General features: G+C 36.5%; 2 protein-coding genes across 4 annotated transcripts; one reads left to right on the top strand and one right to left on the bottom strand.

Moving 5' to 3' along the window:
- Positions 1-3,161, top strand: LOC110774349 (uncharacterized). Its single transcript, XM_021978877.2, has 5 exons — positions 1-344; positions 880-1,116; positions 1,826-1,875; positions 1,949-2,001; positions 2,381-3,161. Exons 1-5 carry the CDS (start codon positions 304-306, stop codon positions 2,801-2,803), a joined length of 804 nt encoding a protein of 267 aa, XP_021834569.1. The 5' UTR covers positions 1-303; the 3' UTR covers positions 2,804-3,161.
- Positions 3,162-3,710: 549 nt separating this feature from the next.
- On the bottom strand, positions 3,711-7,898 carry LOC110774350 (F-box/LRR-repeat protein At3g26922). 3 transcript variants are annotated; one of them, XM_088255939.1, is made up of 5 exons: positions 7,370-7,898; positions 6,546-7,179; positions 5,342-6,301; positions 5,102-5,251; positions 3,711-4,171 (listed from the first exon to the last, which is right to left on the bottom strand). In XM_088255939.1, the coding sequence occupies exons 3-5, from the start codon at positions 6,113-6,115 to the stop codon at positions 3,902-3,904; spliced, it is 1,194 nt and encodes a 397-aa protein (XP_088112065.1). In that variant the 5' UTR covers positions 6,116-6,301; positions 6,546-7,179; positions 7,370-7,898; the 3' UTR covers positions 3,711-3,901. The 3 variants fall into 3 exon arrangements, with proteins under 3 accessions (XP_088112065.1, XP_021834570.2, XP_088112066.1); XM_021978878.2 differs by lacking the exon at positions 6,546-7,179; XM_088255940.1 differs by lacking the exon at positions 6,546-7,179 and having other exon boundaries at positions 5,342-6,246.
- Between the last annotated feature and the right edge of the window lie 6,102 nt (positions 7,899-14,000).

Below are 14,000 nucleotides of genomic sequence, written 5' to 3'. Positions count from 1 at the left end.
TTTCACCGTTCTTCCAAGGTTCTACCAAAAATGGTCTTAAGCCCTAAAACCCTAAAACATGAGACACGGAAAGTATTCCCAACTCCATGGCACTCCTAATCCGACCCTTACGAAAATCCGTGGTTTTTCCTTCTTCTTCCTCCAAAATTCTAATTCAGAAAAAACCTACTTTGCATTTAGCCCCTGAAAAACAAGTCTCCCTCTTAAACCCCCGTCTCCTACCAACACAATGCCTAAGAACTTACATCTCTGAAATGCTTCTTCAATCGGCCTTCCAAGCAAACATTCTCAGACTGTTACGCAATGAGATACATTACGAATTCGATCGCTCTCCTCCTAATCAGGTGTCCACTTAATCCTCTCCCTCCTCCTCTGTCCTTTGCTTATTTTTCGTTTTTAAATTTTTATTTATTTTTAACTTATGATTTAGAAAGTTGGACATTAGTCACTAGTCTCTGTTTGGTTGCTGAGAATCTGGGGGGGAAAAAAGGAATTTGGAAGTGTGTATGAAGCTTAACGTTTGGTTCGAGAATTGGGTAGTTGGAAACTCTCTTTTTTCACATTTGATGGGGATTCAACCTGGAAAGTTTAAAATCAGTTCTTTGTTTTGGGGGTGAGTCGTTACTTGTGGAGTAAAATCATAAACTCCAAAAAGAAAAAGAAAAAAAAGAAAAAAGAAAGAAAACAAATGAAGTATTACTAGAAAGCCTATATGATTTTCTTTCGAATAGGTTTACTAGATAGATGCTGAAAGTTGCATTGAGTCCATTCGATTGGTGTTCTGATAAAAGCTTATGCAATGTAATAAGAATTTTTTCATTAATTTAGACCAAGCCAGAAACAAGATAAAACATGAGTTTGACTTAACTTTTTGGCCAGAGACACCTTGGTCAGGCTCCCGAAACGCTTAAAACCCACAATATTACAACCAAGGAGACCATTTTGCTCCAAGGCTCCGAATACGAACACCAACACAAACTTTAACCAGAGCAGTGGCAATGCTGAGGAGACAAGTCTGAGTAGATACCAGGACTCACTTAAGCAACTGGACAAGCTCGACTTCATGAAAGCTGCAAAAATCCTCTTCACTGGTCCACCTTCCAAAAAGAAGTTTGGGTATTGCTTTGCTTTGCATTTTCTGCTTCTTTCATTTTTTCTCTGTGTGGTTTTGCTTTTGTTCTTCTTAAATATTGTGGGTTGTTTTTGGTTCTCATTGGCATTGTATTAAACAAATTTGCACATGTATGTAGACACTAGACACTTTGTAGCCGGGAGAATGTTAAAATGAAAATTTAATTGAAATTGGAAGCAGCATGGTGGGTGTTTTAAGGTTCAAATGAACGAGTGCTAACAATGGTTGTGTGGAAAATATTGAATTTGAAGCCAGTTACTAAAGCACCTGTTTAGGGTGGTCTGGATTTATTAGAAGTTGTTTAAGGATAGGAAAATGTTCAAGCAAATGTTGGTGTATGTGTAAAACTTGATGGAATGCATTTTAGTCACCCAAATAAATCATTCCCATTTTTTGAGTCTTTTATTGTTAGAATTTCCTATTTGGAGTTAAAAGGAAACAAATTTAATGATTAGGTCTTTGGTAATACATAAGTACTAGGAAAGGAACTTAATGCACCGTCATCAGTTTTGCAGCAAGCCACTTAATTTTCATCCCATCTAGGCTACAATGACCTAATTTGTAACTGCGTGCTGCAGATTATTTGCCAAAGAAATAATTACTGAATGAGATTATCTGTACTTTGAATATCCTGTTTGTATCTTCATCTCTGTTGCTGAGACATGTTCTTACCTTTCTCCTTTTCGTGGCCAGGCTCGATTTCCATTTGGTACAACTGTTCTTTGTTTGCATGCCTTCCTTGGGTACGTATCATGTTTCATATTTGGTTTTCTCATGGTTTCACACTACTATGTAAGAACTTATTTTGTTTAACAGCTGTGTATCTGGTGGCTCAATATGCTCACTACGAAATCAGAAGAATGGAAGCGGTAACTGAACTTTTATGCTTTTGTGCTGATATCTTTAGGCTAAATAGTGCATAAATATTAATTGCTCTTTATTGGATTGTAAGCCATTTTGTGTTTCTTCCATCATAGACCATCATCTATCTTTTTCCTTTTTTCCCCCTCTTTGCATTAAATCTATGATACTTCTTCCATTGTTTGGATTCACCATTTACAATCCAAGGATACTCCTTAAGAATCTGTCTAGTTTTCTAAACAAGCTTTTCAGAAACAGGCTGCAATGAATATTTTTACTGATTCACTCATCTGGCTGTTTATTTGCAGACATGCACACACAAGCACACGCACACACTGGGTTTCCTTTTATTTTTCTTTCCTCTCCTCACCAAAATCACCATCTCAGGAACTGGAGCAGAAAAAGAAGAAAGAAGAAGAAGCGAAAGCAAAAGAAAAAGAAATAGAACTAAAGGCTGCTGAAGAAAAAGAAGCCTCTAATCCGGAACTTTTGGAGGTAAGAGTGAGACTAGATAAACTTGAAGAAACTCTGAAGGAAATTGTGGTTGAATCAAAGAAGCAAATGAATAGTGGCCAAACAAAAGAGCATGAAGGAGGAAATGAGAAGAAAGATATTGTAACAGAAGCAAGTAGCCGTAGTAGTTCAGAATCTAGCAAGCCGGTTAAGAAAGAAGCCCTCAGTAAACAGGATTCTGTAGAACCAGGACCAGCCCTCAGCAAAGAGTGGGTAGTAGGTCAGCATCCGGTTCCTAATGCTCACTTGCAGGATCAGGAGGGCAAGACCCCAGCTTCTGAAGATGCTAAAAGATGAATTGAAGTTTTTTCAGCTATTGTCTATAATTTTTGGTGTAGCATAGGCAAGAGGAAACACATGGATTGAACAAAATGATTTTTAGTTCAGGCTATGATACGAACTCAATTATCTTATCTTCTTCACCCTTTTCTGCTTGCAAAATGTATGCAAGAAATACTTGCAGAGGTTTTTTTCCCAGTCTTGATCACTTTGAATATCTTGAGAGCATACTTTCGTTGCAAGAGGAAAGTGATGGTTGCTTTCAAACAATAGGAAACAATCTGGCGTTTCTGTTCTGATTCGTTGTGTGGCTGTTGGTTCTTGAGTGGTATCTCAAGCAGGAAATGCAACTTGCATTGGTCATTTTTGAAACAAATTGGCCTTATGATTTGTGCATATGTTGAGTCCGTACCTGCACTTGCATGCTTACGAAATGCAAGGATGCATGGACTTGAAATTGTCGGTTCTACTTAAACTGGTGGATTTTTAACCATCTTCTAACTTAACAGTCTCATTATTGGAATCATGTTCGAAGTTTGGTACTAGAGTTGTAACTTCAGCTACAAGGCTCAACCTGAGTTTTGAAGGTATAACCATTTATCACGGTTATAACTTGCTTAGAAACTTAATTTGAAATTTTTACTGTCGTATGTTGTGCTAAGTTTAATTTAATATGCATAAATGGGTAAAATTTCTAACAAGTTAGATATTAACGCACAATCCAACACATTATTTGGTGAACAAATTTGGTGTTCGTGCGATTATTTTTGTTTGATTTTGTTACTTGCAGGCCTTCCCAAAAGGTTCATCATCAAGCGTTTCAAGGTTCACCTCCTCAGTTTTAAGAATCCAAGCTTTTTCCGCTAAAGAAACGAGCAAGTCCTCTTAGCCTTGGTAGTTTTTAGGGATGGTTTGATAACATATATTGAAAGGAAAATCAACTTATTTTGAATTTGATCAATAAGTCCTCAACCTCTCAGTCCATTCTATATTCGTCGAACCTCATTCTTAACTTATTTCCTTAAATCAATAAAACAAACCTTAAAAATATTTGTTAATTTAACCACCAATTACCAACAAATTCTCTAGATAATTTAAGCACTGCACTCCTACTGCCTACCGGTGTACAAATTCTATAGTTGAAGGAACTTTTTCTTTAAGCTTATGCATAGCAACATCTCTTGCCATTTTTCTCCATGGGCCCTCCTCTTCTCCTTTTATCACAATTTTCTCCAGTTTCACAGCAGTCTTTGCCAAGTACTTGACAAGTTCAAAATCAGTTGTGTGACCATCATACCCTACCAATTCCACTATCTTCAGGTAATTATGGGAGCATTTGGCCTTCTTATATTTTATTTTCCCTCTCATGGATTTTGTGTAGTCCATCTGCAGCAAGAAGACAACTTTGTCAGCAGGAAACTACTTTTGCATTGAGTCAATAGCTACCGAATAGTATTACCATTAAGCTCACAAGTCTTCAGAAGTAGAAGTGAAAATATATCCCAGAATATGAAACAGTGGCAGAACAGTCTACCTATGGATTTTAAATATTTATATTTGACATCCATTTGCCTCTGAATATTCATCCAATAAATGGAATATCCATTCCTGACACAAATATCTACCTAATTGAGACTGATTTTTTGACCAAACGGGAAGCACAGATACCTCGTTAATGGGACAGATTCAAATAAATTAACTAAACCAGAATCTACCACACTAATCCAAACGTTCATTATAAAAACACAGCCTCTCTGAAATAAAATTCATTTGAACAAACATAAAATTAAATTCATCAACTGCGAAGATATGAATTTAATGCAAAGATATATATAGAATAGGTTGAAGAAATAATGTTAACGCAGAAGTTTAAATTAAAAAGCCTAACATATCAAAGGGACACTCAACTTACATAAGGACATTATATGTGTAAGCCATGAAACATGTATTGAATAAAAAATCATGGCAATAGAAAGAAACAATTGGGATGTGTGCGCACTTGCGTCCAATATCAAGTGAACAATATAACAGATCTCAATTTATGAAATTTCAATTAGGTTCTAGGAACATATAACCTTTTACCTCATTTATTACAGTGGTTAACATGATTTTGCAATTCTATATGAAGAAAATGCACGTTTCACAATGAAAGTAAAAGATGCATCACATTTTACCAAAAAAAAAAGATGCATCACATAACAGGATGGTAAAAGTTCAAAACCATCCAGTGAATCTCAGAAACAAAATTACCCAAAGTACACATACAACTACCAAGTTTTACTGAGAAAATAATCTACCAAGTGAGAATATGCATACCTGCAAGTACAACACAAGTCTGTGCAGGCACGGAGATGCCCTAAAGAAGGAAGTTAACTGAAGAAGGCCACAAACATTGTCTTCTTCAAATATTATTTCCAAATGCTTTAGATTTGCTAATATAGGAAATATACGATCCCTCTTGTAGGGCTGAAAAAGAAACAAGGAGTAAGGGACTAATATAATCCAACAAGGAGAAGGAAAACCAATACATGATAATTACATATACTAAGTACTAACCACTATTTGATCAGTCAGTTTGAGAATCTCTAGCTGAGAAAGACAGCACGAAAGTTGTGTGAAGGCAACCTCTATGAAATTATTGCAGATACAGTCCTCAGAAATGGATACCTCAACAAGCAGCGGTACATTCCTAAGAAGCAAGCTTATCTCATTTCCAACATAACTGAGTGAAACCAGGTTTGCATCACAAATCTCAATGCTTTCAAGGCTGTTACATCGTCGAATTACTAGGTACTTCAATGCAATCAATGGACCAACAACCCTTAAATTTACCAAATTTGGGGAGTGAAACACTGATAACCGTTCAAGAACTGGGCAATTAGACAAGAAGCACTCAATAACTTCTTCAGCCACATCAACAAAATTGAAATGAAGAACTCTGATTGACTTTAAGCCAATGTATACACAAGGGTTTAGACTTGGAATTTCACAACACACAGCTGTAGAAGTAGACCCTCTGTTGATACCTAAAAGTTCATGGGGAAAATTATAGCAGGATTTCTGTCGATGATGAATGCCATCTTCTGAGAAGTCCAACTCAAGAATTTGAACTCTTTTTTTCAGTGCAAATTGAATCCATTTATTAATGGAACTTGAAAAGCTATTATCCAAATAAAAAGAAATCCTGAATTGTTCAATGTTTGGCCATGTATGCTGCTCCACCACACTATTCACCCAATCAACATACCTACTGATTTTCTGTTCTCGTTCTTCTCGATTGAGGTCAATCAAACTGCATAAAGTTTTCTCAGCATCAAAGTTGAGAGTCATAGTAGATGCCAACACATACCGACACAGATACCGCCATCGCTTCGAAAGGATACTAGTAGTTGCTGCTTCATTTAGTGGCAGGAGAGTCAGTATACTAACAAGAACTTCATCTGCCAACTCACTGATTCGATCTGCCAGGTTGTAATCATACTTACTTTTGTTACTCTTTCTCAAGATGTAATCAGCCTATGAAGCGAGCCAAAAACAAAAATAAAAAATGTATGAGTGTCACAAGTGATCTTCTCTTTTTCTTGATTCTCTTAAATTATGAAGTATAGAATATAATTAAAAAAAATGCACAAAACGGGGTTTAATTGATCTTGGGTTGGTTTGATTGTGAAACTGAAATGCATCAGCTCAGTGTTGGGAAATGGGAATCCAAGCAGGAAATTTACATCCAATAGAGGCATAAGACATGGGGATCCCTTACCTCCTATCTATTTCTTTTTGTTGGTGAAACTTTATCTCAAATGGTACAAAAGTCCTTTCAAGCTAACAGGTCACAAAGGGTGACACTTCATAAGAATGGCCCAATGTTGGGTCATCTGCTACTTGTAGATGATTCTCTAATTTTGTGAACGCGGCTGTTGAAAATAGCAAGGCAATGGCCTGGATCCTGGATCTATCTTGTAATGTACAAGCTAGTTTGGTGAACTATAATAAGTCAAGTCCATTTTTCAGACTAGTACTCCTCCTAACTTCCAACAAATGTCTGTGAAGTACTCAAGATCAATGTGACAGTGAATCCAGGAAAATATGTAGGGCTTCGCACTATATGGGATAGCTCTAAGAAAAAGGCTTTTCTGCTATGTCAGAGATAGAATTTTAAAGAATATGAAGGGCGGATAAAGAGACCCAAACTCTAAACACAGGGTTCTAGAGCTTCTTGGGCATGGACAAGCCTTGCAGACAGAAAACTTTTTACTGATGGGGCAATGTGGCAGGTTAACAAAAGCTTCTTGGGCATGGACAAGTCTGAAGGTGCTTCCATGGAGAACCATCCATCTTCCCCCCAAATTAACAAAGGGTCATGGAAGATTTGATTATATGGGGAGTGGAAGTCACTGCCAAAAATGAGGAAATTATGTTCTTTAAATAATAAAGTTCATATTTTTAAAAGAATAAATGTTAAAAATCCTCTGTTTCCTATATGCCAGACCCATCCTCAATCTGAGGAACACTTACTTCTATTGTGTCTTGTAAAAAAGAATGAATCTTCAACAAGTAATTCATTCAAGGGCAAGAATTGCTTACCTGCATTGCTTTCTTTTTTTCCTTTTCTTCTGGGTTATGATCAGAACTCATCGGCGAGCTTTATCAGCAGGGAAAAATCTCAGCTTTATGGCTCATTGAGCTCTTCAGGCGGAAGCTAAAGCTTCCCTTGTTGGTATCTGGCTAAAGATAGAGGCTTTGAAGAAAATTGATGCGTGAACTTGATTCAAAAAAGTTGTGGTTAATTTGCTGAACAAGAGATATCTCCCGGCCAAAGAACGAGGCTTTGAGGAGGAATGGATGATGTTTCGAAGGTTCTGCCCAGTTTTGATCAATTTCGAGGAGCCAACAAAAACAGCGGCTCACAGGTGCCCATCCTCATTGGGATTTTGCTGAGTGATGATAACCTCGTCCAGTCCAACGTTGGCAACTGTTTGCCTGCTTTGCTCTTCAGTTTCTGGTTTTGTTCTTCAATTACGTACATGTATTTTTTTGGGGCTTTTTAAGGCCCGGTACTCCATCTATTGGGCTCTTAGCATACCTGACTTGCCTGAGAGTTGGTAAAAATATAATCCGAAGGGTAGGTGTAGCTTGGTTTTGGTCCTAAAGCACAAAGTACTTCCTTTGTGCATTTTGTTGCTGATTCTTCCTCTTCCTAGTTTGACCCTCTCGACTTGCATTATGCGAACTTGGCCCTACTTGAATTGGAAGTTGTGAGCTGCATACTTCTGTTCTTTTTTTTTTTTCCAGCTTACTTCTGTTCTTGGCCTTGCTTGATTTGCATGTGCTTCAATTAGGGGCTGGGATCTGCATGCTTCTTTTCTTGGCCTTAATTTCTTAGGATGTGATGCATCTCCATTAACTTCTTGATGGGAACTGCTACTTAGGATTTTTGGCATGAGTTCCATCGTGTTTTGTGTAGCATCTCTCCTTCTTACCTACAAACAATGCCATTGTTTGGTTCAGAAATAAAATAATTGAAGTTTTAACCCATAAAGACAGTTCAAAATTGCCATTACTGTAAGCTCTGGTCTAGAAGTCCTTTTCTTGGGAGGCTTAGAGTTTGTGTTCTTTGGCTCCTGAGAATAACATATGATTTAGTTAATATTTCAAAATCAAAATCAACTAAATAAATGAGCTTAAAAAGGTCAGTTTATACCTTACAACCAAGCCAATTATGTCATTCTTCACCACAATTCCCACATTTTAATGGGATTTCATATCTTGGAAGCTTGTAATGATGAGTGGATTTCTTAGGTTCATCTGCTACTTTGTTCCTTGACTTTTTTGGTCTGCCAGGTTGCTTATGGTATTTGGGAGGCATCAATGGAGGTAAATTAGTCTTCATCCATTGATCCTCACTAGTCATTGGCATAATCACGGGCTCATGGGTTCTCAAATAAGCATCTTTCTTACACCAATCATCAACATAATCCTCAGGGTTCCCATAAAACCTACTAATTGCAGCACAAGCATCCGAGCCTTTCTCCACTAGTTTGCCTCCATGACAAAACTTAAATGTTACAAGATCATCATAATCTTCATCTGGCAATTACCAAATACCAAACTCATAAATAGTCCATGGAATACATACAAAAAAGGGACCACAAAGCTCGGTCCACAAGCAACAAAAAAAACAAGAAAAAGACCACACAAAACACAAAGACAATAAAAGGACCTCACATGCCGAAGGCCACAAAAAGGAAGAAAGTCACATATTAAAGACATAAAGAAATAAACACACCAGGTTCACAAACAACAGAAAAATAATTAAAAATGTTAAAGACATAAACAAAGACCTTTTAGACCAAAAAAAGACATAAACAAAGACTAAAAAACTAGCAACATCAAAAGCACATGCCCAAATCCAAAAAAAGAAGTGAAGAAAGACTAAAAACTAGCAACACTCCAAAACCATATGCCCAAATATAGAAAAACGAGTGAAGGATGGATCCACTTACACACGGGTTGAACACCTCCAGCTTCTCTTAGCACCGTTATCTTCTTGTAGCCTTAAAGTCTGACAACAATCAATATTCAAAGTATAACCTCAATCAATATTCCTGTCAGTCTTTGAAATTGCTATTATGAAATTCCCTAAATTGGTCAACCGATCTGTTTCTTAATACTCAAACATCAGAGCATGATTGAAATACCGTAACTATCCTATAAGCAAAATTCTAGAATACGCAGTTGCAATAAACTCAAACAAAAACATAAACAATCGCACAAGGGACATAAGATATGTTGACGCAGTAAAAAACCTCAAGATAAGGAAAACAACTGTGCGCACTATACCGGAGACCAAATCACTATGAGAAAGAATACAAAAAGGTCTTACAAGTCTCAACTCACAAGGCTAACGCTCACAATACAGACTTGCCTACTTGCCTTTGCTACTCAACCCAATTAGCAATCGTGTCTTCTTTCTTCAACAAGAGATGGCATAACACTGGTCTCGATTGCTCACACCTCAAGGCACGATTGTTGATCACCAACATGCGTAATGCTCATGAACTCACACATATATGAAGAAAAAAAAATGATGATTTAATTACTCATGGAGGCTAAAAAGGAACAGCCACATGAGTTTTCAATATGAACGCTCAAAAAATATTCTCTCGTCCTGTTCTTTTCAACTTGCACAGAACAAAACGGCTAAAGTTCCTTTCTTATTTTGCACGCTTAAAACTAGGTTAGAGACCAAAAACGCTTTTAGCAAAAATAGTCTTTTTAATAAATAAAGTATTTCTTTAAAACAAATAAAGCCACTTAACTAAAAACCCAGCTAAAAAGACAAAAGAATCATTTTGCTTAAATAAACACCAAACTAAAAAGAATAAAACCATCGTTAAAAACTCACTGATGTCTGGCACTGGATTATGTAAGACAGAAACCATATATCAGTCCTATACATTTGATAGCCACTTTTGATGAACTTGCAAATATGCAAATATGAATGCATGGATGCAAAACATACCTTGGCATTGTCTCTGACCCACACTGATCCAGGATAGCAAAACGTCACTTAAAAACTGTAGGTTACACTGAAAGACCTACTCTATGTTTTTGTAACAGGAAATTGCCAATATACCAAAAATTGGTCCTAACAATCTCCTCCTTTGGCATTTCCTATACAAAAACTCTAATTACAAAAATTGGTAATAACAATCTCCACCTAAACCAATTACAAGTGAGTGAAAAGAATTCCTCAAACATGACCACTTGCACTAGAAAAGGTAACCTGAATTCTGCACCACTAAACAAAAAATAACCAATTAAAAGCATGTATGACCGAAAATACAATATGTATGTAAAAATAAAACTCAGAATGTTTACTCCCCCTTTTTTGGATAGGCAATGGCAAACTACCCCTCAAGTAAATAGCCATTTGCACATCAGAAGAGTACTGAATCGTGGCTACACAACGAAAGCCACTGAAATTTTCATGGGCGTCTCCTTGGTGGATAGCGGACCAGGCGCCATGCGAGGAAGAGAAACCAAGCGGTAGGAATGGCGAAGTGGTGTTTTGATGTCACAGAGAAAGAAGAGAAATGTGAGAAAAAGAAAGCAATTTTGAGGCAACAAGTGAAGGTTAAGAGAGAGAAACAACAAGAGAGAAAATAAAGAAAAACAAAACAAATAGAACGACACTAACGTAGTTTAAAGCGTAATATTTTTTTTTAATGTTAAATTTGTGTTTACGAAAAAGAAGAAAAACAAATGAGTGCAATCCCAGAAAGAACAATGTAGGCAAAAATTCTAGATTATGAATTCTCCCATGAATGTATGCAAAGACACAAATAATAATGAATGAACAATTAGGCACACAAGATATGAATTTTTCAAACCAGTGTCACAAAAGAGATTTCTAAGCAAAGCTTGCAAGGAGATATCAAGTCAAAATTGAAGAGTAACAATGAGAACCCACAGCATCAAGTGTTTTAAAATATCTCTATTGGTTCACTTTCACACCAAGGCAAACTTCCAACACCTCCAATATGATTCCTAATTCTTTCTTTCTTCTTCCAATTTCTGAAACCCATCTCTGTGAAGGCATCGCTACACCCTTGACCAATTTTGAAATTGGATTTGAAGAGATAACAATAAAAGCAAAATGCAGCATCTTTACTTATACTATACTCCAACCAGTCAAACTCATCAAACCACTTGACATTAAAACGTCGATCATATATACCCTGAAAGATCAATTTGTGGAAATATGTGATTCTTAGGTTGACAAGGACCCTTTTGTAGATATGCTCTTCGAACTTCGTCTCGAATGTTAGGATCATAATCTAACATTTGAGGTCGAAGTCCAGGATCTGCAGGAAGATTATTCATAAGATCTTGCAACTCACTTTCTTTTGAACTACCCACATCTCTTGAAATACCCACATCTCTTGAGTTCGAACTACCCACATTATCCGAACTAGAAGTAGTTGATGAGAACTTTCTCTTAAAGTATCGTTCCATAACTTTATATGCAAAAAATATAGAAACTAATTAATAATCTAAATTGCCAAGATTTTTTCTAACTAACCAAAATAATAAAAAACTTCTAACAAATACAATCAACAACAACAAAAATGTACAATAATCTTTATTAATCAATTAAAGCATAATAAAAGATTATAAAATAGGATAACATAATTTCAATTTGAGGGATAAAATCCATCATATTAAAACATACAAACTAATTAAATCATACAAACTAACATATAATTAATTAAAAACTCTAATTCATTCAAACTAATCAACATATACATATTAATCAATCTTATCAAAGCATAAAAAGATTATGAAATAGGATAACATACTTTCAATTTTGAGAGCAAATTTCAAAGCTAATTGAATTTGGGGTTTGCTGCCACCACTTGATGAGGGGAACGCCGGCGCCGGAGGATGATTCACGTGGAGAGGCCTTCAGATTGAGTGAAAGTTGAGTAGAATTAGGGGTTGGGGTTGGGGATTTAGGGTTTGAATGAGAGGAATGAGTGAAAAACCCATTCCCCAATCTGTTTTATCGATCTGCTGGGCTGCTGCAAGTTTTTTAATTTTTTTTTTTCGTTAAACCTGAGCCAGGAACAAAAAAAAAAAATAGAAGTTCTGGCCTTGCGCGCGCTGCGCAGCTCCTGGCTATGGCTGCTCCTCTCTTTGGGGCATTTCATCAAACACATTTTGGGCATTTGCAGGGGTCAAGTTCTTCAGCTCCTATGGAGGATTCCGGGCTTGCGGGGGTCAATTGACCCCCCTTGCCCCTATGTGGATCCGCCACTGCTTGCGCTCAACCATGTCACAAGAAAGATTAAATGGTTTAACTTTGATATCTGTTGAAAGTGATTTCTTGGAAGAACTTGATTGTACTCGTTTTATTAATGATTTTGCAGCTCAAAATGCAAGGAGGACAGTTTTTAGATGATTCTGTAGCTGGTTTGGTTGCTGGTTGATGATTGTACTTGCTTGGGTTCTTGAGTGTTGCTGGTTTTGAAGTATTTTGCTTCATTTTGTTGGGTGTAGTTTTTTTGTATGTAAAAGAAAATTGAATAGATGTGAGTGTGTGAAAATAGACGAAGGATGATCTTGATTCTATTTGTCTAATGTAATTGATGCCACATAATGATTTCGGTTTAATATATTTATGAGTTATGAATTTTAAAATTTGAAAAATTGTTATTTTACTTATACATATAGGGCCTCATCAGCTTTCTTCGCACAGAGCCTCCATATCTAATGGACCGACTCTGGGTGCCACGTGAGGAAGAGAAACAAAGCGGTAGGAATGGCGAAGTGGTGTTTTGATGTGACAGAGAAAGAAGAGAAATGTGAGAAAAAGAAAGCAATTTTGAGGGAACAAGTGAAGGTTGAGAGAGAGACACAACAAGAGAGAAAATAAAGAAGAAAAAAAATAGAACGACACTGACGTAGTTTAAAGCGTAATTTTTTTTTATTTATGTTAAATTTGTGTTTACGAAAAATAAGAAAAACAAATGAGTGCAATCCCATAAAGAACAATGTAGGCAAAAATTCTAGATTATGAATTCTCCCATGAATGTATGCAAAGACACAAATAATAATGAATGAACAATTAGGCACACAAGATATGAATTTTTCAAATCAGTGTCACAAAAGAGATTTCTAAGCAAAGCTTGTAAGGAGATATCAAGTCGAAATTGAAGAGTAACAATGAGAACCCACAACATCAAGTGTTTTAAAATATCTCTATTGGTTCACTTTCACACCAAGGCAAACTTCCAACACCTCCAATATGATTCCTAATTCTTTCTTTCTTCTTCCAATTTCTGAAACCCATCTCTGTGAAGGCATCGCTACACCCTTGACCAATTTTGAAATTGGATTTGAAGAGATAACAATAAAAGCAAAATGCAGCATCTTTACTTATACTATACTCCAACCAGTCAAACTCATCAAACCACTTGACATTAAAACGTCGATCATATATACCCTGAAAGATCAATTTGTGGAAATATGTGATTCTTAGGTTGACAAGGACCCTTTTGTAGATATGCTCTTCGAACTTCGTCTCGAATGTTAGGATCATAATCTAACATTTGAGGTCGAAGTCCAGGATCTGCAGGAAGATTATTCATAAGATCTTGCAACTCACTTTCTTTTGAACTACCCACATCTCTTGAAATACCCACATCTCTTG

Source organism: Prunus avium, chromosome 7 (assembly GCF_965620075.1).
Source record: "Prunus avium chromosome 7, drPruAviu1.hap1.1, whole genome shotgun sequence".
In the NCBI taxonomy this organism is placed as follows: domain Eukaryota; kingdom Viridiplantae; phylum Streptophyta; class Magnoliopsida; order Rosales; family Rosaceae; genus Prunus; species Prunus avium.
The sequence above is the reverse complement of the archived record's forward strand: the minus strand, read 5'-3'. Positions and strand labels throughout refer to the sequence as shown.